Below are 22975 nucleotides of genomic sequence, written 5' to 3'. Positions count from 1 at the left end.
AGACGTTTCAACTAAAAAGAGCAAAGACTTAAAAAAGAAGAAGCAAAGACTTGAGTTCCATTGTTTTGTTGGAACTCAAGTTGAAGTTTCTTACTATTGCTTCATTTGTCCAACCCAAAAATATATGTAAGTTTTTTCAAACAGTTTGGTTACTGTCTTCCTACATGAAGTTTCGTTATTCAATATATATTTATATAAATTATCTCGTGTCTCATTCCTTATCTTCCACGCAAAGGGTCACTTGAGCTTTTGAGTAACACAAAATTGAAGAGACCAATGAAGGATGTAGGCATCGGATCCAGGCCTATTATTTGGGATCAGCTTCTCTCGATTCCCCGCGTCTTTCTTCTTTCGCTCCTTCACTTATATTCTCAATGTTCAGTTTAATTTAATCATCTTCCTTGTTAATAGATGTAAATAATTTATGCTTTGCTTAATTGTTTTTTGTTTAGCACTTGCTTTTTAACATTCTATAGTGTCAGTGTGGTTATATTTTTCATAATAACTAGGTATCTTTCTGCAACATGTACAGTAAAAAAAATTAAAATATTTTTTAACAGATAAATATAAATTATATTTTAAAATAAAATTTTATTAATATTGTAAATTTTCTTTTTCGAATCAATATTTTAATATAAATTTGATTTAATTAAACATAAAAATTATATTTAAGAATATGCATGTATATATTTGAAATTATAATCTTTGATAAATTTTTCTATCTATTTATTTTAATTAAATATATTAAATAAATTTGTAAAGTTGCATAATTACCAAAAATTAAAATTAAACAATATTTATAAAATTTGTAGATATATAAGAAAATAATGATTTTACGATTAAATTTTTATAATTTTCTAAGAAAATTGTATACATTTTTGAAAATTTTAGTAATAAAATTGTATAATTTAAAAATATATAATTAAATTATATTTCGAAATTTATAATGCCATATTTGAATATATTTATTTTAATGATGGTTTATGAGTTATTCCCATATTCTAAAAAAAAATCCAAAAATATAAATTGATATTAAATATAATATATGAGTTATTACCATATTTTATAAAGTTTACCAAAAATATAAATTAACATTAAATACAATTGTCCATGTCATATTAAGCTATACGACATGTTATCAATTTCAGTAGTCATGTCATATTTGTTTTGTGAAATTGATTGTAAAAATGACATGTGGTAAAATCATTTTGCAAATATAGTCTTGGAGATAACGCATTAGTTTAGTTATATTTTTTGTTTATCACTTGCTATAGTGTCAGTGTGGTTATATTTTGTTGTGGTTAATATATTTCGATGATGTATAAGTGATGTTTTACAACTTTACACGCAACTTTGATTTTTTTTCTATTAATATATTATTTCTATATAAGATGAATTACACTATTTGGAAATAAAGTAGTCATAGCAGATATAATAGTTATTTTACTCTATGTTTAGATAATCGTGAAGAAAACAGATCAATTAGTAGTATTAAAATGCATTGGTACACGCACGGGAAAACACAGCTAGCTAATGAAAGTTGAAACCGTAAATTTTGGCAATGAAGAAAAAGATAAAAGAAAAAAACACTTAATATGGCTTTTAATTTTTAAGAGGTGAATTTCCCAATTATCTGTAAATATAGAATGATAAGTTTCCAACCCAAGTTGATTTTCTCATTAGCCATTGGCTAACATTAACTAGCATTGATTAGTTGCTTTGGTAAACAAACCCACACATTCAAATTTAAAAGAAATAATTAGTAGTAGTACTTTAATTACAACCATTGTTATTTTTAGTGATTTAAAAAGAACTATACATGGGTGTTCGTAATTATAAGTATTCATAAAAAAAGGCTGTAAACAACTAAACTTGAAAGAAAAAAGCCCTGAATATTCTAATAAATACATCAAATAACTCTGTAAATACATTAATATCAAAATGCCAGTCGCAGGGGTGGTAATTTCGTAATAATTAGCGAAATTTCGTGGCATTTACCTAACCATTTACTTATATAAGTCTCCACCCTACACTCTCCTCGACACACTTTCTCTCTACACCAAAAACATCAACGAAAGAAGAAGAAGGCTCTAACTTAGCTCAGCAACACTCACTATGGCTTTGAAGACGGTAAAACCATATGATATATAGACTATATCACAATTTAAACAACTATTTATTATTTGTTTATCATTTTTGAAAGTTTATAACCATTTGGTGTAGGCTTCGACGAACGGGATGTGGATGTTGGAGGACTGCAAGAGATCATTCATGGAGATGAAGTGGAAGAAAGTGCACCGATACATCGTTTTCAAGATCGAGGAGAAATCCAAGAAAGTCGCCGTGGACAAGGTCGGTGCCGCCGGTGAGACCTATCATGATCTCGCCGCTTCCTTACCGGAGGACGACTGTCGCTACGCGGTGTTTGATTTCGACTACGTCACCGTCGATAACTGCCGCATGAGCAAGCTCTTCTTCATCACCTGGTAAGTCGTGTTTCGAGTGTTTGAGCAAACTGTTTTATCCTCATCATCCACTTTTAAATCATAACCAAACCGGTCCATAATACATCGGTTTTGTGGGAATATATAGGTCCCCGGAGGCGTCGAGGATAAGGGAGAAGATGATGTACGCGACGTCAAAGAGCGGACTGCGGAGAGTGTTGGAAGGCATTCACTATGAGCTTCAAGCCACCGACCCAACCGAGATGGGATTCGACAAAATCCAGGACCGGACCAAATAAAATATTTACATTCCGTTTAACCGGGGTTACATCGTTAGTGACGTGATCATTAACAGACGTTAATTATCTATTAATGTTAGTTATTGTTCTTTAGTGCTTGACTTGGTATGCGAGACTTTCCTTTCTTTCCTTTTGTTGACAAGAGTTATCATCTATTACTGTTTCTGTTGTTGTTTGGTAGGCTAAATGTCGAATGTTATTAATGTCTCTGTTGTCGCTAATGCTAATAAATTAAAGCTTAATATTGTATCAGTCTGTCAGATATGAAGAAAAGGGTTGAAATATACACAAGGCATAGAAACGTATGAGATAAGCATTATTAAGAAAAAAGATAACCATTAGGTGATGGTGTGTGATTTGTGGACTAGTTGGTAGAATTTGCATTCAATAATATATTGCTTGGGATGTTATGTTTACAAACTTTTCCAACTGGGCCTAGTGTTGTAGCTGGATTAGGAATTGAGTTTTATGGATTTGAAACAGCTGAATTTACTCAATTTACATAGTCTTATCAGTAAAACACACACATCACATGATCCAAATCGCCTAATGGATCTTTTAATATTTGTTAAGGGATAATGAATTGACAAGAATTGGAAGGCCTACAAAGTTGCGTATGTTTAAAAATTAGTGTCTTGGGTCTCGAACCAATCTTTACTAAAACCCAACTCAATGAAAAGTTTATCAATACCTTATTATCTTCTAGTTAATATCAAACCGTCATATTTTCAAATAGCACAAAAGCTCTCGTAGGGTTAGAGCACCCGTTTAGTAAGCGGGAGGTCTTGAGTTCGACTTTCAACGAGAGCATTTATCATTTTCCCTCATTTTTATTACTTTTGACTGGAGAAAACAAAAACGTAACACTTTCACCTTCAGATGAAATGTTCGTTGTGGATAGGAAGCCTATAATTTATTTAACTTTGAAGACTTGAAGTTTTTATTCCTATTTCACCGTTTCATGCCCTCCATCAGTTTATAACTTTATATTCTTTCCCCTGGAGGTAATAGATGAATACTTCTTATGGTCGTTCGTTCAATCTCTATAGATATCGTCTCTGTAGATATCGTTTCATCTCTACGTATTTCTCACATTCCTCAGAATCATTTATCTTATAATATATGTCATATCTTAATTTTAGGATCATACGTATAATACAAACTACTAAATCACAGTTCTGTTCATGTGATCTCTCATCTCTACCTTTTCTTTTGAGTGACCACTGTTTAATTACTTAAACGTTGAAATATCATCGAAAAAACCGGCACCATATATACTAATGTCTTAGATAATATTAGTAGTATTGTTTTTGGAAATATGGTGATAGAGATAGTGAAACTCTTGTTAAATTCTACTTTTGTAAGTCGAGTGAAAAAGACATTGTACCAACACACGCTGACACGCACATTGTATGCGTTGTATTGATATTAAAATGATGAAATTAACGAAACAATGAATAGAAACATGCACTAGTAATAGTAAATACCCTTTCAATCGTTCTCACTGCCTCTCATCCATACATAGCTTATCTACGTCCTTGAAATGTCAAATCTCTTGGGAATAACCAAAGACATTTTGTCAAGCATGGGTTTGGCTTTACGTTGTTCCTAGTTACTCCAAACGAGTTCAGTTAGGGAACACTATAAAATTTTCACATCTCATACTAAACTAGCATGAATTCTATGGTATATAAATGCTAACAACTATGGTATTAATTTAACTTATTGTTGAATTTATGAACCATGTGAAATTTGTATTGTATTAAGGCCAAGGTTATATTTTTGTATTCCATTGAGTAGCTATTTTTTTTTTTTCAAAATTCCATTGAGTATGAAATTAGACAAACACAACAATATGTTAAAATTGTTAATATCACAGCTTTCAATAAATTTCTTGATATTTTTCATTACATTTCAGTTCATTTCCGAAGTACTAAAATCCAAAACGCTAGTGTTTAACTTTAAACCCAGGAAGTCATAACCAATAACGCTACTACTAATATCGCTTGAAGAATGGCTGCTGCTGCTACTACTGTACTCGACTTGACATTTAACATTATCGCAGCTACACTCCTTGCCGTTTCCCAACCCAAAACGGCATGCAGTGCACTTAGACCTCTCTCTCCCAAACCAAAGTTTGGTCTCATCATGGTGCTGTTGGTCTTGCCATGGCGGGCTGATCCTAAGCTCAAGATTCAAATCTAAGCACTTTTCTTCAACAATCGAATACTCAACTCTCTCTTTTTTGCAAATCAGTCCTTTCTGATCATTTCTCTCTTCGCCAAAACTTTCCTTTTTCTGCAGTTGACGACTGAAAGATAGAAACTTCACAAGCGAGTCCTCTGTCTCTCTAGTCTCAGACGAATCACGAGGAGCTTTGGCTTCGTTGATCGGCCGATGAGTCGTGGGATCAATCCCTCCTCTCAAAAGCTTCCTCTTTACGTGTGTATTCCAGTAGTTCTTGATCTCGTTATCTGTTCTCCCCGGTAATCTCGTCGCGATAAGAGACCATCTGAGATGAAAAAACAGAGCATAAGAAACAGAGTATGCCTAAAACAGAGCATAAGAAACAGAGTATGCCTAAAACAGAGCATAAGAAACAGAGTATTCTCAAAACAGGGCATAAGAATCAGAGTATGACTAAAACAGAGCATAAGAAACAGAGTATGCCTAAAACAGAGCATAAGAAACAGAGGATCTTGTTTGTTGAAGGTTTTTTTGATGATTCTCACTTGTTTCCAAGGAGGCTATGGAGTTTGATGATGAGATCGTCTTCTTCGAGGGTGAAGTTACCCCTCTTGAGATCAGGACGGAGATAGTTAATCCACCGAAGACGGCAGCTTTTGCCGCAGCGGAGAAGACCGGCGGATCTCGGAAGAGAGCGCCAACAGCCTTCGCCGTGAGATTTGATGTAAGAGACGAGCTTATCGTCTTCTTCTTTAGTCCAAGCTCCTTTGTTCGTGTGGTCCTTCTCGCAGCAAGGAGACCTCCCCATCTTCTTCTTCTTCTGGTTCTTGTGATGATGAAACTAGGGTTATATGGAGAGATGATGTTCAAGAGAGAGAGAGAGAGGTTGGAGGAAGGTGAGCAAAGCCTTAAAATGTTTCTAGAAGAGAGTTGGTAAGACACGTTTGAAGTAGTGCCTAGTGGGCTCCGTTTATGATCAATTTAATAAAGTTAAATTTGTAGTATTATTTGTTTTAATTTTTTTTCGTTTTTTGATATTCCTCTTCAAAATCTAAGACGATTCTTCTTCAAAATCTCAATGAGAATACGCTATAAAGCGTTTTCGAGTCGAGTCCAACTGTACTTAGCCGAGTAGGTGTGTGAAATGTATAGACAGACACGTTTGAGTTTGAATGGCAACATGCCTTCTGTTATAATTGAATAATCCTAGAGTTTTGTATATTGTTTATGAGAACTTGCATGCCACCACAGATACATATTTGTATGTGTTCTTTTAAAAAACACATAGGTATTATAGTGTTTTGAGTCAGAAAATGTTTACGGTGTTACATATTTCATGAGGATTTTGTTTTTACCACTACACACTACCACAAATTTACCACTTGATACGGTCTAACATTAAACGTAATTTATGATACCTCACAAAACAATGTGATAGTGTGTGCAAGACATTTTCAGAAAGGTATTGCAAGAACGAAAACATATTTGATGATAAAACTAATAATTTGAAAGGATTTGTTTGGGACAAAGCACGATGGTTTCACACTGCATCGAATCATGGGCATATATGTTACAATAATGAGAAGATAATAATAGTTGTCATTGTGAGTTTGGTAAGTAGGTTGCAGTAGCATCCAAAGTAGAATATTCAAATCAATAGTTTTTTTCTAACAGATCAATCAATAGTTTTAAAGATGTTAGTTAGTAGCATTCTCAAAAATGAAAGAAAAACATGTTAGTAATGTTTTAAAGCATTACTCAGATCGTTTTGTGGAATCTGAATTAGTTATAATATCTACATATCACTATCAAAGTTCCATTTATTTTTTAACCCAAGTAATGTGATAAAACAATCACATAGGTAAAATCTTATATAAACAACTATATTTACTAGTGACTAGCTCCAGTTCAGGAGTTATAATGTACAGGCCGTAGAGTACAGCTTCTGGAAAATCTTGCCTTCGTGAATATTTGGAAGAAAAAAAGAATAAACAAAAACCAAAGATGATATCTAAAAATGTCAAAAAAAATTAGTGTGGAAGGTGAAGCCTCACAGTGTAGTTTGAATCAATGTGATGAAAAAAGTGTAGAGAGTGGATTTCTACCTGCTTTCTTGGTTTCTTCCTTTAATGATTTGCCCTAACACGCACCTTTTTACTTTCCCAACTACCAAACACAAATCCCTTTAACTATTTTTCTCGTCATTAACTCCAGCTTTCCTAAAATTGTAACGTCCACCTAATTCTAGAAAAGCATGGTTTTTTTTTTTTGAAAGGTACCAATAAACATGGTTTCTTGACAAAAGCTTTTCACAAGCCTATCATGAATAAATCATTGGATTAAAACTCTACATCGAATAGTCTGATATAATCTATTTTCATACAACTATTTTTGAATACTTGTGAACATTTCTTTTTCTCCACCAGGTAAAATACTAAAAGACAGTGCTTTTTTTTTTATCAAACCAAACTTGCATTTAAATCAGAAGAGTTTACAGTTTACGCTCCATTAAAGGAGAATACAACAAAGCTATAAGAAACCAAACAAAGGAGATTGATAAAACATAGGATAGAATGGAGATGCAAATGACAGAAAGAAACCATAAAAATCGCTTGACAACAATTTCATAAATTTCTTGAACAATCACATCTAATGTAACTCCAAAGGTCACAAACACTGCACCAAAAGCAGAGACGTGCATTAGCTGCGAGGAAGATCCTTGCAATACCAGCAACACTTGGACATCCAATTCACTCCATACAAGGGGAAATATTGGGAAATGAGAGTGGTCCAGACAGGAACCAACCGGAAAATCAAAACCCGTAAACATTGTATTCACCGGAAGAAATACACCATTGGGTTTCTCTTGTAACGGCCACCAAGAAGAGAAAGACAACAACAAAACACCAAAAGCCAGACTGAATACAATGAGAGAACTGCATACAACAGTAAGGGATCGCACTGAGACGATATAAAAGCCACTCAACGACACAAGGTTAGAGCCGAAGGAAACAAAGTCCATCAGCACAACATCATTTAAAATCAGTAGCCACAAAACCAGTGTCATCCAATCGAATAGCATACCAACCCATTCAACAGAACAACGGTTAGCAAAGAGTGGAGAACTAAGATGAACCTGTAGGACTGTAACAGGAGGGAAAAAGGGAAGGTCGAGACAAGGTCTAAGAAAAGACCAGTACACACACCAACAAGGACACGACCTGCACATAACAGGAGATAAACGCACGAACGTGAAAGCAGTGTCACTAAAGAACACAAGACGGGCACCATCACCACTGAGATTTGTCGCCACCATTGTACAAAGAAGCTTAAACTCCAGGATTTGGGTTAAATCAGGCGAATAGGATCTGGCGGAGGCTTCAAGGCTTCGATGAAGAACAAGGAGCAAGACAGAGTCTGGAGGGTCTGGAGGTTCCGGTGGAGCGACAGAGGAGAGAGCTTCAAGCGGAGGATACTCGGACGGAGGCGGATCCGGAGGAGGAGCAGTGACCATCAGGATCATGGAGGAGGAACAGGGTTGCTTCATAGGGAGGATGGAGGAGCGACGAAGTTGGACAGGAAGAGATCTATCTGAAACGGTGCACCTAGGGAAACAGGCCTGAGAGGATTTTTTTTTGGGCGAACTCCGCGACACTCTCTTTATACATATACTATATGTTTCTAATTCAGACAGTGCCTTCTTAATTTTCTATATAGTTTAGCACTGCATACATGCATACGGTAGTGTGTAAACCAAGTTAACGATATACGAAGAAACCAACACGGGTTGGCCTAATGATTTTGTGAAAGTTTAGTTTTTTTGATTCGATTCTCCTTGAGAAGAAATTAAACAGCTCACTATTACTTCTAAAACTAGTAGGATATTTCCGATTCCGTATTTTCGATTCTGGTGACCCAAATTATTTTTAAAATATGAGGAAATATGCTTGATAATTTTTTAAATAGCCATATTTTTGTAATAGGTATCAATAAAACATATCAATAATATTTTTGTTTTTTTTTTTAAATTGTTTGGAGTGTTGGCAAAAAAAATGTTTGGAATAATGTTTTATATAAAAGGAAAGTAGCTTTACTGGTAAGAGTTTGTTGGATACCTGAAAGACAATCTTAAAGAGTTTGGTAGATCTCATGGTCTACATTTACTCTGAACTGCTACCGACACAATGGAGTATTTAATTCTTAACAATAAAGAATTTGGATAGAGTATACATGTGATTTGTTGTCCACACACCAAACATATCTTAAAATAAATGTACATTACATTTTTCTTTGTAATTTTCAAAATGTATACTTATCTACAATAGGCACCAATACAGAGTGCAATATCTAACATACATTTTCCTAACTATCTTCAGTAAATTAGTTCTTTTATAAAAAAAATTATAGGCATGTTATTGTTAGGTTACAAATCTTCACAATCCATAGAAACAATTCTTTTACGTAAGAACATAATTTTAAATAAGTTTACAAAAAAAAAAAAAAACATAATTTTAAATATATATATTTTTGGAATAAAGCTAGTTTGATGACGCAGAAAATAAACGCTTTACGTCCATTAGATACCATTCCGAGCCAATCTAGTGGGTGACTGTCAACCAACATTATTTCTTTACCGTTTCTAATGAAAATACAAAAAACAAAGAAAAGGTTTTAAAGAAGCTTCCTACCTAACAAAACCTAACACGTTATGTTAGGTCCAGTTTCAGGTTATGCCCCACTTTGTAGGTGTCGACCGATCTTTGGTAGATATTCCACAAAGTTGCAATGAACAGTAACACAGCCATGAATCACAAAACCATCGAGAAGCATTGGCCATGGCCAGAAATTTTAATCGGCGAGGATATTACGTCTGAGAAATTTTTTGTTTATTTCGACTAGAAATACAAATATTAATTTTTGTGATATGCTTACTACTAAATTAAACCAAATATTATCGATTATACATAGATTTTTTTTTTTGCTCCTCGATATTGTTATTTTCTACCAAACAAAAGGAAACACTAAATAAAAAGGGCCGGGTTATTAAAACAAATAATGGTTTAAATATGTAATTGTTTCTTGCTCGGATCAGATTCCAATATCTTAATCGGATGTAAACGTTTAAATTCAGGAAACAAAATACAAACCGAAAGAAAAAAATCAACACTGCCACAACACTTTTTGAAATTGGTCAATTAAACGCAGAATATGAACCATTCATTCAGCCCTCAGTTCTTCTTGTCACGAGCACACTTGACTTGCACAGCAAGCGTCTTTACAACGTTCTTGCATGAATCCTTCTTGTCTTGTTGGAATGTGCTTTTGTTCACTGGAATCACACACTCTGCTTTCCCCAAACAGTGCTGCACAAGTTTACTTTGTTAGTTACTTCTAAAACAAGCTACACACTCCACAACAAGAAGAAACAGAATCTGATATTTACCTTCTCGACGACTTGCTTTGAAACAGGAGCATTACAAGTACCAAGTGTGAAGTTTCCACAATCACCAATAGGGTTTCCGAAGCTAGCGAACTCAACGGCTGCGATCTTCTTATTTCCCGAGCATTTAAGAGTAGCCGTGAGACTCACGTTATCAGTGATGGCTTTGACCTCGTCTTGCTTCCTAATCCAATGTCCAACACTCGGAGTGTAGTTTTCTCCAACGTAAGAACAAACGGTGTCTCTGTTGACTATGACAAAGTCTATAAGCTCAGGCTTCACATTAGGCTCTTCCTCGAATATAACAAGAAGATTTTTCTTGGGCTTCAAGAAAGATCTAGGGATGTGATATTCTATTTGCGTGGATTGACCTAATGGATTCAAGAAAGACATCCAATATCTTCCAACGCCTTCTCCATTCACCCAAATCAACCCTTTTCCCATTCCACTCATGCGAATAGCTGCTGCGCTTTCACTCTCTGGTGCATCGAAGTAGGTCTGCAATGTTTCACATTCATTAGGTTATTAGACAATCTCTACATTACAGTCTATATAGTCTGATTTTTTTTTTTCATTACCTGGTACCATGTAATTCCTGGTGCTTTTCCAGAGAATTTCTCCCATTTGACCTTTTTCAAACCTTTCTCGGTTTGGATTCCGAGTCTTTCACCTTCCATACCGACCTAAAGATTTTTTAAAATGAGGATCAAATCAAGGACATGTTTTCTTAATGTTGTAAATCAGTTACAAATATTTTTTTTTGGTTTGAAACACTTGTTACAGAGAAATAATATAATAAATTGATTTCAAACCTTGTTCCCCCATTTGCTGCTTTCAGTGAGATCAAGTGTTCCGGAACTCAATCCTAAGATGGAAACACTACGAGGACCGGTGTATCTATGCTCCAAGTAAGATCCACTGTCCTGTAATAACAGAAAAAGTCCAACCACTTATTATTATTTATTTTTTTGAACACAGGCCAACCACTTATGAAACATATTTTCATCTATATATAGATTCAAAACGTTGAATTATATCTGTTGCTTACTGGAAATCCAGTGAGGACACCAAGCATAACAAGATGATTCTCTCCTGTTTTTAGTGTAACAGGTTTCTGGAACACAAAACTTTTCTCGTCATGGCTTCCATGCCCATTTCCTGGCAGCAAAGAGGAAAAAATATCATCATCATCATTGCTCATTTTCATTTTTTTTACATCATTTCTACACTATTCTTACCAAGGTATTCTCCGTTTAACCAAACGTGCAACGCGTGTCCAAGACTAGCAATCCTCAAATTAGTTTTAGCTCCTTTCTTCTTAAGTAAGTGATTCTCATGGACCTTGAAGCTGTAAGGCAAAACTAACGTCAAGATTCTCTTAATTGTTTTTTATATATAAATATAATCACATGAAATGAGTATTTACCTTGTTGTGTACCATCCGTAGTCTGATTTGTCTTTAGTCAAACCGTAAAGCTCAACGGGTACGTAAGAGTTACCTTCTAGCTTTTTAGGCAACGGCTCAGTGAACACTTTGAAATCAAACTTCTTGTTCGCCTGTTTAGACTTCATAAAGTTCCTTGAAGTGTGGTGAGAAACAATCTGATCCAGTTTAAATAAACAATAACACGTTAAAGACTTTGTTATTGTTTTTGTTTTTGTTTATTTTCATATTTTACTCACCTGTGCAGTGTTGTAAACAACAGTTTTACAATCTGGAAGAATACTAATGGAACGAGGCGCTATCACGTAGTCTCTGCCTCTGAACTTAATTGTTTCTGCAGCTTCGGTGTTGTTGTTAGCCAAGAAAGCTGCACAAGATTTCGTTCCGGGCTGTTCGTAGTATCTAATCTGTAATTACAAACATATATAGTATAGTTGAGTAATTTCTAAACACTGAATCTTTCTTGACGAGTACTACATGTTATTATAATACCTCTGTATCTTTTCCAGGCTTCTCGGTCCGAGGCTGACCCCAAAGAAGTGGTTTCTTGCAGAGGTTAAGAGCATTGTGAAGATGTTTAAGATGACCATACTTAGGCTCTCTCTCTAAACCATATTCATCAAGAGGTGCATCATCGTAGTATCGAGTGGTTACATAATGAGCAGAGGTTCTTCCGAAGTTGGTTCCTCCATGGTACTACAAATATTTATAACACAACATGTACTCATTTCAAGAATTACAACACTCAATCTTTTGTAAGATTTCCAGACGCAATTTATTTGAATTAATTCAAGTGGTTACTATACCATGTAGTAGTTCACATGACTTCCATTCTTGGAGAAGAAACGAGCAACTGAGAAAGCGATATCTTCTACTGATCTTTTAACTGGCGCATCACCAAACACACGGAACCTGTTAAGTAATTTTTTTTAGTATAAATGGTAATATGATCTTGTCACTTTCATGAATGAATCTCAAGTTTCTACGTTTTTTAATTATGAGTAAAAACTCACTGAGTAGTCCAGTTCTCGGTCCACATAGACGGTTTGTTATCTTTGTTTGGACCAGGGAAAGTATCACCACAATGTCTTCCATTGCAAGCATTGATCTGTTCAATGTATTTTCAAATCCTTTTAAACATTTTCTTCCATTTCAGATAAAACACAGCTTAGACATTATAATAACATTACCATAGGATCAGGAGCATCGTTCTGCTTGCACATAACCCATGGGATCCCAAGATTCATTGAGTCGACCAACTTTGATCCCCATTTAATGTAGTTTACTCCGTCTTCTTTATATGCGCGTTGAACCGCGCTATACTCGTTCTCTATCTGCAATTCATTTTCATATTCGTTACAGAACCGTCATATTTATAAAATCATCAGGTAAATGTGTTATGGTTATTGTTTGGGACCTGTCCTAATATAATGGGGCCTCCTTGTGAAGCAAATAATTTTTCCTCCTTCATTTTGTCGAGTACCATCCTTACGTACCTCTCTGTATGTTCCTGCAATAGTTTTTATTGTTATATCTGTCAATGTCTTTACTTGTAACAAAAGGCACACATTTGTGTACATGTAATACCTTGAATTGTTTATTGTCTGTACGGAAGAAAATTCCAGGAACTTCTCTAAGCCAATAAGGAAGTCCTCTAATATAATAAAAAAACAAATCACATAAAACATTATGGGAAAAGTTTAAGAAATGAATAAGCAAAAAAAAAAATGTTGAATTTATTTACCCATGAGTCCATTCAGCTTGGATAAACGGTCCAAGCCTCAATGTGACATACATGCCATTCTTCTGAATCAACTTTATGAACTTTACCAAATCAGCTCGTCCCGAAAAGTTGAACTAATGAAAACAACAACCAAACGAAACAGATTTAAAATCATAACACATATATTTATAAGTTTGAACATGATTTAAACAAATCTATTTGAGTTTTTAATTACCTTCCCTTGTTCAGGCTCATGCACATTCCAGAAAACATAGGTTTGAATCGTGTTCAAACCGCCTTGTTTCGCACTCTTGATAATACTTGGCCACATCTACACAAAATCCAAAAATCTCTATATCAATACAAAGAACCTTATGAGAAGACTGAAATATATAATACTTCAGGAGTGCTTCGAGGATAGTGGATAGAGCCAGAAAAAAGAAGCTCTCTTTTGCCATCGACGATCAAAGACGTTCCATCATAAGTCACCTCCTTACCCTTCGTCTTCTTTTTCATCTCTTTTTTAGAGGCGAATGTACAAGAAGACGAGAGGAGAACCACAAGAATGGCCGTTAAGAGCCATCGATCAAGAGAATGCTTTCTCATTGAAACTCTTGGATTAATATTGTTTATTATGTGTTTTAGAACAAGAAGCTAAGTTCTCTAGGAACCTCGTCCTTGTCGGAGGAATAAAAAAAAAACAAGGAGAGCTCAAATAACAAGCTCTGAAAAAAGACAATGATATAAGAGAATGTTTTGCACTGAACTTTTCAGATTTCAGAGATTTTTACGCGTCTGAAATAGAATCCACCGTTGTATCTTTCAAACTCCTTTTTCTCCTTTTTTGATTTTGTTTATTTTCTATTTTTAAAGTTTGTTTTAGCCCATTTTTAGCCTAATATGAGCGCAGCAAACACATAACAGATTTTCTTCTTTTATTTTCTTTTTCCACAACGCATTCTCTTAAACTATCAATCAGCATTTTAACAAATTGCTCATACAAAAAAAAAACTAATTATAATTATTTATTTTTACACAACTGGCTTTTTCTAACCAATCAGGGGTTTAGCATGTTTAACTGCTAGCTTCGTAAGGTTTCTTACTGTGATGGTTAAAAAAAACATAGGCTGTAACTGGTTATTCCTAATAGAAATACATGGAATAAAAGGAATAATTATATGTGGAATGGAGAAAATTGGAATGATAAACAAAATGGAATAAAAACTGAAATTTGTTTTGGAATTGGAATTCCAATCATCCCACACATTCACGATCATTTTTGATATGGAACAAATGGAAAAGATTTTACAAAGGATTTGTTTTTAAGTTTTATTCCATTTTTGGAATATGTGGAATTGATTTCAAAAGGTTTTCCATGTAACTGGTAAATATTTTTTGGAATTCTGTGGAATGATGCATTTCAAACAATTCCATTCCAAAATTTAGCATTCCAGTTGCAGCCCTAGATTGTATATTCATCAAAGAAGTTGCATTATACACATTGTCAAACACAAGGAAACACACTATAATCGTATTAGATAATACGTTTTCACAAATGTATACTAGTTTATAAACTTATACATTTGTACTATATAAGTTTATAAACTATATAGTAGGCTGCTTAGTTTTTAGAGGGAAAATAAGTGATAAAAAGTACAAATAAATTATTTTATTTCCATCCCATAAATTCGTGTAGGGTATTATTTTGGGGAATGCACCAGCTGAGCAATTAAATTAAATTAAATTAAATTTTTATTTTTTTTGTAACGAAAAGAAAAAGAAAAAGGAAGAGACTTTGAGCTGAAGACTTTGGAGCAGCTAGCTACTTCTTTTGTCTTGTACCTCTTAAAGAACCTCACTCTCTCTCTCTCTCTCTCTCTCTCTCTCTCTCTCTCTCTCTTCTCTATTACCAAAAATCCCCAAATCTTGAAAAGTTTAGGGTTTGAAGTTTGAGAGAGAGAGAGAGATGAGTGCTTCGAGGTTTATCAAGTGTGTCACCGTCGGCGACGGCGCTGTCGGAAAGACTTGTCTGCTCATCTCCTACACTAGCAACACTTTCCCCACGGTCAGCTTCCTTAAAGTCTTCTCCTTTTCTCTGTTTTGTCTTCTTCTTCTAGATTTGAGCTTAAACGGTCTGAATGTGCAGCAGGACAGTAGTTTGATCTTTATGATCTGATTTTGTCTTGAGATTTTCTATGATAGTTACTCAAAGGCTTGTTCTCTTTTAGTTCAGTAAGTGGTTGTACTCTGTTAGTGATCTTTATAGGATTTGAGGATCTCCAGCTTCAGAGACCATAGTCATGTTTCTCTGGGATGTCTAAGATCTAGCAGAGTTCGTTTTATGGTCTGATTCTGTCTTTATGTATACATTCTTGAGATTTTCAGTGAAAGTTACTCAAAGGTTTGTTCTTTTTGAGTAATTTGGTAAGAGTGTTAGTTGTGAGGACCCTTAAGTAACTTTCTGTTAGGACATTGTATGGTTAATGTGAGTTGTTGTTTTTTTGGTGTGACAGGACTATGTGCCAACTGTGTTTGATAATTTCAGCGCGAATGTGATTGTGGATGGGAACACTATCAACTTGGGATTGTGGGATACTGCAGGCAAGGCTACCTTTTTTATTTTTCATTATTCTTCCTCTGCAGAGAGAGTGGAGTCATTTGTGTGTGTGTTTTTACTCTACGAAACAGGGCAAGAGGACTACAATAGACTAAGACCATTGAGCTATCGCGGCGCAGATGTCTTCTTACTCGCTTTCTCCCTTGTCAGCAAAGCTAGCTATGAAAATGTTTCTAAAAAGGTTTTGATCTTTTATTCTCCTCCCCTGCAACTTCTCTCAATCCAGTGATTCTGATATTGGTTTCTTGATTCTCAGTGGGTACCTGAACTGAGACATTATGCTCCTGGTGTTCCAATCATCCTCGTCGGAACCAAGCTTGGTTGGTTCTTATGATAACTCCATCACCATTTTTTTTCTGTTCTTAGTGGGACTTGTTTCTGATAAATTGATGACTAATTATTCTCTTTTTAGATCTTCGAGATGACAAGCAATTCTTTGTTGAGCACCCTGGTGCTGTTCCTATCTCTACTGCTCAGGTACCTTTGCTCTCATTCTCTTCTCATGTTGATCATCTGTGTTTCATCTTACTGATTGTTATCAAAATAGGGTGAAGAACTGAAGAAGGTGATTGGGGCACCTGCTTATATTGAATGCAGTGCAAAAACACAACAGGTAAATGTCTTTAATCTAGTCTTTACTTTACATGTATGAAGCTACTGACAAAATCTAATCTTTCTCCAACAGAATGTAAAAGCGGTGTTTGATGCGGCTATTAAGGTAGTTCTCCAACCACCCAAGAACAAGAAGAGGAAGAAGAGAAAGTCTCAGAAAGCTTGTTCTATATTATGATTCGATAGAGACAGAAGAACCAACAGGAGGATTGAAGAGCTTCACTTGTTTGTTTTCCTCAAGAAAGGAGGAATATGTTGTTGTAGTCTTTAAAAAAATCAGAAGTAGTACCAAGTATTTGTATTATTGTTTGCATTTTGATCTGTAAATATACCACTGAATACTTTATTTCTTTGTTTTCTAGACTCTCGCACGAATGGTTTAGAGATTATTCTCCAATAAAAGTTTTTATGAGGTTTCAGCCACTGTATAGTGCGTAATTAGTGTAACCATTTAGAAAATGAAAAAGAAAAAATGGAAGCAAAAACTTGACCATTACATGCATGATTATGCACCCATTCATTTTGGGTGACACCAGCTATTTGAAATATAGAATTTTTTTTTATCAACATTTGAAATATAGATTATAATGTAAATAAAAAGGTTTGCAAATTATAGAAATATTACTAAATTAATGACTCGTAAAAATAATAACCTTTGATTTTCATCAACATTTTCTTGATATTTATGTTGATTATGAAGTAGAAGTATTCCCATTGGAGATTGAGTATTGACTTAATTTGTGGTCATAACCTTTGGGCTTATCATCATTACCAAACGAATCTTGTTTGTTGATCAATCTCTTTCTTTACCTTACCTGCCTCTCGATTCAGACCCACGTATATATTATTCGATCCCCACCGCACTATATTATTTCAAAAACAAAAGATTAATTCAAAGAGTTGCTATGTTTAGTGAACTAATATTCACCTAAAAAAGCATTTCAATCACAGTTCTAGAGACTGTATATAATATACTCCCCTACAGCCTACGTACCAACTTTCCTTTGACATGTTTTCTTCGCTAAGCACCAAAATCGAATTTTGTTTTAAGTAAATTAATATACAATGTGATGATCTTTGCACTAGTGTTTTTTTTAATTCAGCTATTTTCAATTTAATAAAAATAATATTTGCATTTGATATTATTGAGCTAATTGTCTTCTAATGTATTCGTTCTCCTTGGCCCTTCAAACAATCCAGTTAGATTACCGAATTAACAATACTTAGCATATGTAATAAGTCCAGAAAAAAATGAATTTACTATAATAATCAACTAAACGTCATATAATTTATAAAGCTTCCCATATGTGCGCCAACTTTTCTAAATCATCTCATGCATTACATTATATTATAATTACTAGCATTTTACTTCTCCTACTTCTCTACGTTAATAAAATATATGTGAGATTTATCAATTCTTCACATATTTCCACAAAAATTGAAAGATTTTTAAAATATATGAAGATGAAAAGAACAACGTAGTGTACACGGACTTTGTTAATTTAATTATCGAGGCATTGCCGTACGTAGTAGGGCAGCCTTCAAGGCTTGAGTCGAGGCGTGTTCGTTACGCTTTACCCTCAGTAGCCGGTGGTCACACACTCACAAGCCCACTTTTAGTGACCGGATATCGAGGGTTTCCCGCGAATTTTGCCGGTTTCCTACAACTAACTTCTTTTTTTGTTCTTCTTACGAACATGAATATCAGTTAAGAAAAGAGCATAGAAGGTAGTAAAAACACAAGACATGAATAGTCACTGTCTTCTGTTCTTCTCACTCCTCTTTCCAAAAAATCTCAGCTCTCACCGACACTTTCGTAATTCGATTGATTTATATACCGGGATAAACTCTATCATCTCTTTTATGAAATAACCATAAGTATGGTATAGAAGATGATGATCAACAATTACGTCTGAGAAAATTCAAGTCCTTTAATGTGTAAGATTTTTAAAAGAAATATAGGTCAATCTTATATTAGTCGTATAGCAGGTTCAAAATGCTGACGGCAGATTTCGATTTTTATTACTAAAAGACCAAATTTAATAATACATGCAAATAGTTTTTGGTAACACTATCTTGTCCCATTCTGCTCTACTTTATCTTTTCAAATCTATCTATGTTTTTAGTTTGTTTTGTTTCCTCTGTTTGATAAGCTCGTATATGTCTTCTCCAAAATAAATTTGCTAGAGGACATTTTGTTTGAACGATATCAGAATCTTATGTGGTAAAAGGAAGTTCAGTTCAGTTCACAAGGTTGCTGTCGTTGGAATCAAGATTTCAAGAAGACTAAGGTGAAAACTTTCTTGAAAAGAACTTCATTTTTTACCTTTTTTTTTATTTATTTATTTTCTTCGAGTTTTGATGTAACCTAAACGGGGATTCAAGTTTCAGGATTGGTTGCACATCGATTGCAAAATTCTGCGTGAAAAAAACTGCCTCCATGGCCATTACTAACGACGATCTGTAAGAGCAATGGCTTTGGTTAATACTTCAGCGCGTAGAGTCGATTTGAGGTCAACTTCTAAACGTTCTGATAGTGAATACATGTATAATGAAACAAGGGCTAACAACGAAGAAGTCTTGAAGATAAGTGAAGAAAAGAGAAAGAGTTCAAGAAGATCGGTTTCACTTCCATCCACAGACATATTATTAGACGAGAAACCAGGTTGGCCTTTTCTCAAAATAGCACAAGCTCACCGTTGCCTCACACGGAATGTCTCAGTGGTCAACTGGGCCATGAGCTTACCTGACCGGTTTCCAGATCATCAACAGAATCTAAACTCTGAGACAAAATTTGTAAAGAAAAAACTTAAGGACATATTGAAAGACAAGAACAAATGGTTTAGCTACAATGTTCTTAAGACAGCAACATCAGATTTCTCTCAAGGTACTTTGTCTTTTATTTTATTTTTTTTCTCCTTCTTTGAATTTTGGACTAATCTTTGCTTTTATATGACGACAGAAAATCTGATTGGGAAAGGAGGGTCCAATGAAGTGTACAGAGGGGTTCTCAAAGATGGAAAAGGCATCGCAGTGAAAATCTTGAAATCATCATCTAAAGAAGCTATGACAAATTTTGTTCATGAGATCGATATTATCTCTTCTTTGAGTCACAAAAACATCTCAGAGCTACTTGGTGTTTGCGTCCAAGACAATGATCTAATCTCTGTTTACAACCTTTCATCCAAAGGAAGTTTAGAGAAAAGTCTTCACGGTAACACAACGCTCTCAACATCATATTGATAATGTCCCTGCCGAATTAGTATATTTATATATAAAGTATTATGATTGATTATGCAGGTAAACAAAAAGAAAAGCATGTACTGTCATGGGAGGAGAGGTTCAATATAGCAATCCGCTTAGCAGAAGCGTTAGATTATATTCATAACCAATGTTCTAAGCCAGTGATTCATAGAGATGTCAAGACTTCAAATGTTCTTCTCTCAGATGAGCTCCAACCTCAGGTAATGAAAGCTTCTCTCACAAGACACCAATGTTGTGTTGCTGCTTATGATTTTGAGAATAGCTGTCAGACTTTGGGCTGTCGATGTGGGGACCTACCACATCGACTAGATATTCGATACAAGGTGACGTGGTTGGCACGTTTGGGTACCTTGCGCCAGAGTATTTCATGTACGGAAAAGTCAGTGACAAAGTCGACGTTTACGCCTTTGGAGTGGTTCTGCTTGAACTCATATCAGGAAGAGATCCCATTTCGCCTGAGAATCCAAAAGGAGAAGAGAGCTTGGTCATGTGGGTATGTTTTCTCTTTAACTTGAATCGCAAGCAAAAACTACATAAAACCTTAAAATATATTAACTCTTGTAACGCAGGCAAAGCCGTTGATTGAGACTGGAAATGAAAATGAGCTGTTGGATCCAGACGTAACAGAGATATCTGACGAAACTGAGTTTCATAGAATGGTTCTTGCTGCTACACATTGTCTCACAAGATCAGCCACACATCGTCCCAGTATTAAACAAGTAAAATTTTGTTTCCTTTGCAAGAAAACTAAGTTCGTTACTATCATCAGGAACTAATCTTTAATGTTTTGTCAGATACTGAGGCTACTAAGAGGTGTAGACGACGTCGAGAAATGGTCCAAGCGGATTAACGAAGAAGAAAACGGAGATTGCTTCGATGACGAGGTTTACCCGAATACAAGGGCAGAATTACACTTGAGCCTTGCGATGATGCTTGAGGTTGAAGACGATGAATCTGTATCAATCAGTCCCATGGACAGAAGTAACAACAGCCTTTTCTCTTCTTGTTGTTCATCTAGGGAACTTCAACCTTGCTTTTAGTGGAGTTTATCTTATAATGTTTTTTGTTATTTTTACATATTATGAAAAATAACAAAAGCAAAACCGAACTATAGCTTTTATTGTTCTCGGAATGCGACCAAAGCTTTTATTGTGTTCTAGGAGTCGTTTTTACCTTTTTTGTGGTTCTCTTAGACATATCTGATTTGATTAGCTTTCTTAGATACACTAGGATCTGATTTCATCAGAACTTATTGTATCTCTTGTGTCATTAGTTCATTACTTGTTAATGAAAATTTACATACTTAACAGAAGAAAAAAACCCGAACCTATAGCTGTTTACGTAAAATCCCTGAACAAATCAAACTATACTGACATAACAAAACTAAAAAACTCTTACGAACTAGAGTCATTTTAGCATTTGGTTTTGTTCCTTTTTATTATAACTGTAAATTATATTACCAAAAGTAAATTGGTTACAATATCTGCATTTAATAGTGTTTCATTTTAAAGAAAGTTCTGCTCCAATGATATTTTATTTCTTGCTTCAAAATGAAAAAATGAAAGTGTTTGTTCAAATTTGAAGATATACTTGACATCTTTATTTTTTGAAGATGAACTTCTTAAATTATAAATTGGCACTTCATTTTTACCTATTCTTATTTTTTGTTTGTAAAAATAAATTTTATATACATTACGCGCCCAATTAATTTCAAAGATTCAATTATTATTTTCATCTAATTAGATGTTTATATCGATAAGCATGGATTTATTCATTTCTAAAGAAGTAGCTCAATTAAGAAAAATCAAAATAAATAAACTTACTTACCTTTTGCTTTAAAATACTTTTGTTAATCACTTATATATATATATATATGATTCTTCATAAAATATGATGTTCTCTGATTTTTTATTTATGTTATGACATAGTTTTATAATATGAATATTTTAATTTATATTAAATAGAAATTGTGATGAATTATTGTTAAAACAAAATAATCGAGTAACACTAGTAATTATGAAAAGTGAAAAGTTTTATTAATAATTAATGATAAATTGGAGATATAATAGAATTGAAATATTCATTTTTCAAAGAGAAAATGAATCAAATCATTGGAGTAAATTTTTCTTCGTTTTTTCTTCATTTTGAAGAAAATAAACTTTTAAAGGTAAAAATAATCAACCATTGGAGATGTCATTAGAAACTTCTGTCTCAACTTATCTACACAAGAAGTCACAAACTTACTAAAAAAAATAAAACACATAGTATTTGGACTTAAATAAATATCACATTTTGAAATAGTTACTTATATTTGATGTATATATGTGTACGCAAATAGACAGTCCTCAATTAATTTGTCTTTCTTCTGAAATTAGCCTAAGTTATTTGCTTATGTAAAGCTTCTAATATTAGGTAACAAGATTAAAACACAAAAGACAATCTTTGGAATCTAGTAGCCTATATTATTGGGGGCGCTCTCTCTGTCCAAGAGCACGAAGAGACATTTTCATTTTCCAATCCACGCCCAAATATATACTATAAATTTCTCTTTTCATATACGAAATAGTTATTTATTTAAAGTGACATAACATTTTCTACAATTGAGTATTCAAGTCAAAGATGATATAAAAGGTGATAAAATTTCAGTATATCATTATATCAACGAATCTGTTGACGTGTTTATTATTTAAAAACAAATTTAAAAAGCTAACTAATGTCAAAACTCAAAACCATAGAATTTAATAAAACAATGACGAGTAATTTGTTGTTGCGAGACTTATTTTAAAGCTTTAAAAAAAAATCTTAGATGGTACTTGTACAACTAAGATTAACTGAAATATCCAATTTGACGTTTCACAATTTATGATGTTTTAATGATTAATTAAGCGAATATATACTCAACAATGTTATAACATAATGCATTGTTTATATATGTATAACACTAA

The 22975-nt window shown here is 34.0% G+C and overlaps 5 protein-coding genes across 15 annotated transcripts; 3 read left to right on the top strand and 2 right to left on the bottom strand.

Annotated features, from left to right (window-relative positions):
• Nucleotides 1-2019: 2019 nt before the first annotated feature.
• On the top strand, nt 2020-2995 carry LOC106374190 (actin-depolymerizing factor 9). Its single transcript, XM_013814272.3, has 3 exons — nt 2020-2130; nt 2224-2486; nt 2593-2995. Exons 1-3 carry the CDS (start codon nt 2116-2118, stop codon nt 2741-2743), a joined length of 429 nt encoding a protein of 142 aa, XP_013669726.1. The 5' UTR covers nt 2020-2115; the 3' UTR covers nt 2744-2995.
• Nucleotides 2996-4599: 1604 nt separating this feature from the next.
• On the bottom strand, nt 4600-5876 carry LOC106375281 (transcription factor MYB32). Its single transcript, XM_013815150.3, has 2 exons — nt 5476-5876; nt 4600-5255 (listed from the first exon to the last, which is right to left on the bottom strand). The coding sequence occupies exons 1-2, from the start codon at nt 5736-5738 to the stop codon at nt 4658-4660; spliced, it is 861 nt and encodes a 286-aa protein (XP_013670604.2). The 5' UTR covers nt 5739-5876; the 3' UTR covers nt 4600-4657.
• LOC106375279 (rac-like GTP-binding protein ARAC3) lies at nt 5806-17189 on the top strand. Of its 4 annotated transcripts, XM_048745134.1 has the most exons (8): nt 5806-5815; nt 15492-15602; nt 16051-16138; nt 16226-16335; nt 16411-16474; nt 16567-16631; nt 16702-16767; nt 16840-17189. In XM_048745134.1, exons 2-8 carry the CDS (start codon nt 15504-15506, stop codon nt 16942-16944), a joined length of 597 nt encoding a protein of 198 aa, XP_048601091.1. In that variant the 5' UTR covers nt 5806-5815; nt 15492-15503; the 3' UTR covers nt 16945-17189. The 4 variants fall into 4 exon arrangements, with proteins under 4 accessions (XP_048601091.1, XP_048601090.1, XP_013670601.1 ...); XM_048745133.1 differs by having other exon boundaries at nt 16051-16335; XM_013815147.2 differs by lacking the exon at nt 5806-5815 and having other exon boundaries at nt 15345-15602.
• LOC106375280 (beta-galactosidase 11) lies at nt 9990-14248 on the bottom strand. Its single transcript, XM_013815149.3, has 17 exons — nt 13937-14248; nt 13773-13868; nt 13559-13671; nt 13402-13468; nt 13232-13324; nt 13005-13148; nt 12828-12922; nt 12621-12726; nt 12307-12510; nt 12054-12221; nt 11797-11972; nt 11609-11718; nt 11419-11528; nt 11183-11293; nt 10949-11053; nt 10374-10868; nt 9990-10293 (listed from the first exon to the last, which is right to left on the bottom strand). Exons 1-17 carry the CDS (start codon nt 14141-14143, stop codon nt 10159-10161), a joined length of 2535 nt encoding a protein of 844 aa, XP_013670603.2. The 5' UTR covers nt 14144-14248; the 3' UTR covers nt 9990-10158.
• Nucleotides 17190-18527: 1338 nt separating the features above from the next.
• On the top strand, nt 18528-21189 carry LOC106434714 (protein kinase STUNTED). 8 transcript variants are annotated; one of them, XM_048745130.1, is made up of 9 exons: nt 18578-18704; nt 18954-19057; nt 19152-19229; nt 19328-19653; nt 19729-19980; nt 20067-20230; nt 20293-20523; nt 20600-20749; nt 20825-21189. In XM_048745130.1, exons 3-9 carry the CDS (start codon nt 19207-19209, stop codon nt 21068-21070), a joined length of 1392 nt encoding a protein of 463 aa, XP_048601087.1. In that variant the 5' UTR covers nt 18578-18704; nt 18954-19057; nt 19152-19206; the 3' UTR covers nt 21071-21189. The 8 variants fall into 8 exon arrangements, 6 of the variants coding, with proteins under 6 accessions (XP_048601083.1, XP_048601087.1, XP_048601086.1 ...); XM_048745129.1 differs by having other exon boundaries at nt 18579-18704; nt 19158-19229; XM_048745126.1 differs by having other exon boundaries at nt 18528-18704; nt 19152-19653.
• The last annotated feature ends 1786 nt before the right edge of the window (nt 21190-22975 follow it).

Source organism: Brassica napus, chromosome C1 (genome assembly GCF_020379485.1).
Source record: "Brassica napus cultivar Da-Ae chromosome C1, Da-Ae, whole genome shotgun sequence".
NCBI classification, from domain to species: domain Eukaryota; kingdom Viridiplantae; phylum Streptophyta; class Magnoliopsida; order Brassicales; family Brassicaceae; genus Brassica; species Brassica napus.
This window is presented reverse-complemented; position numbering and strand designations above follow the sequence as displayed.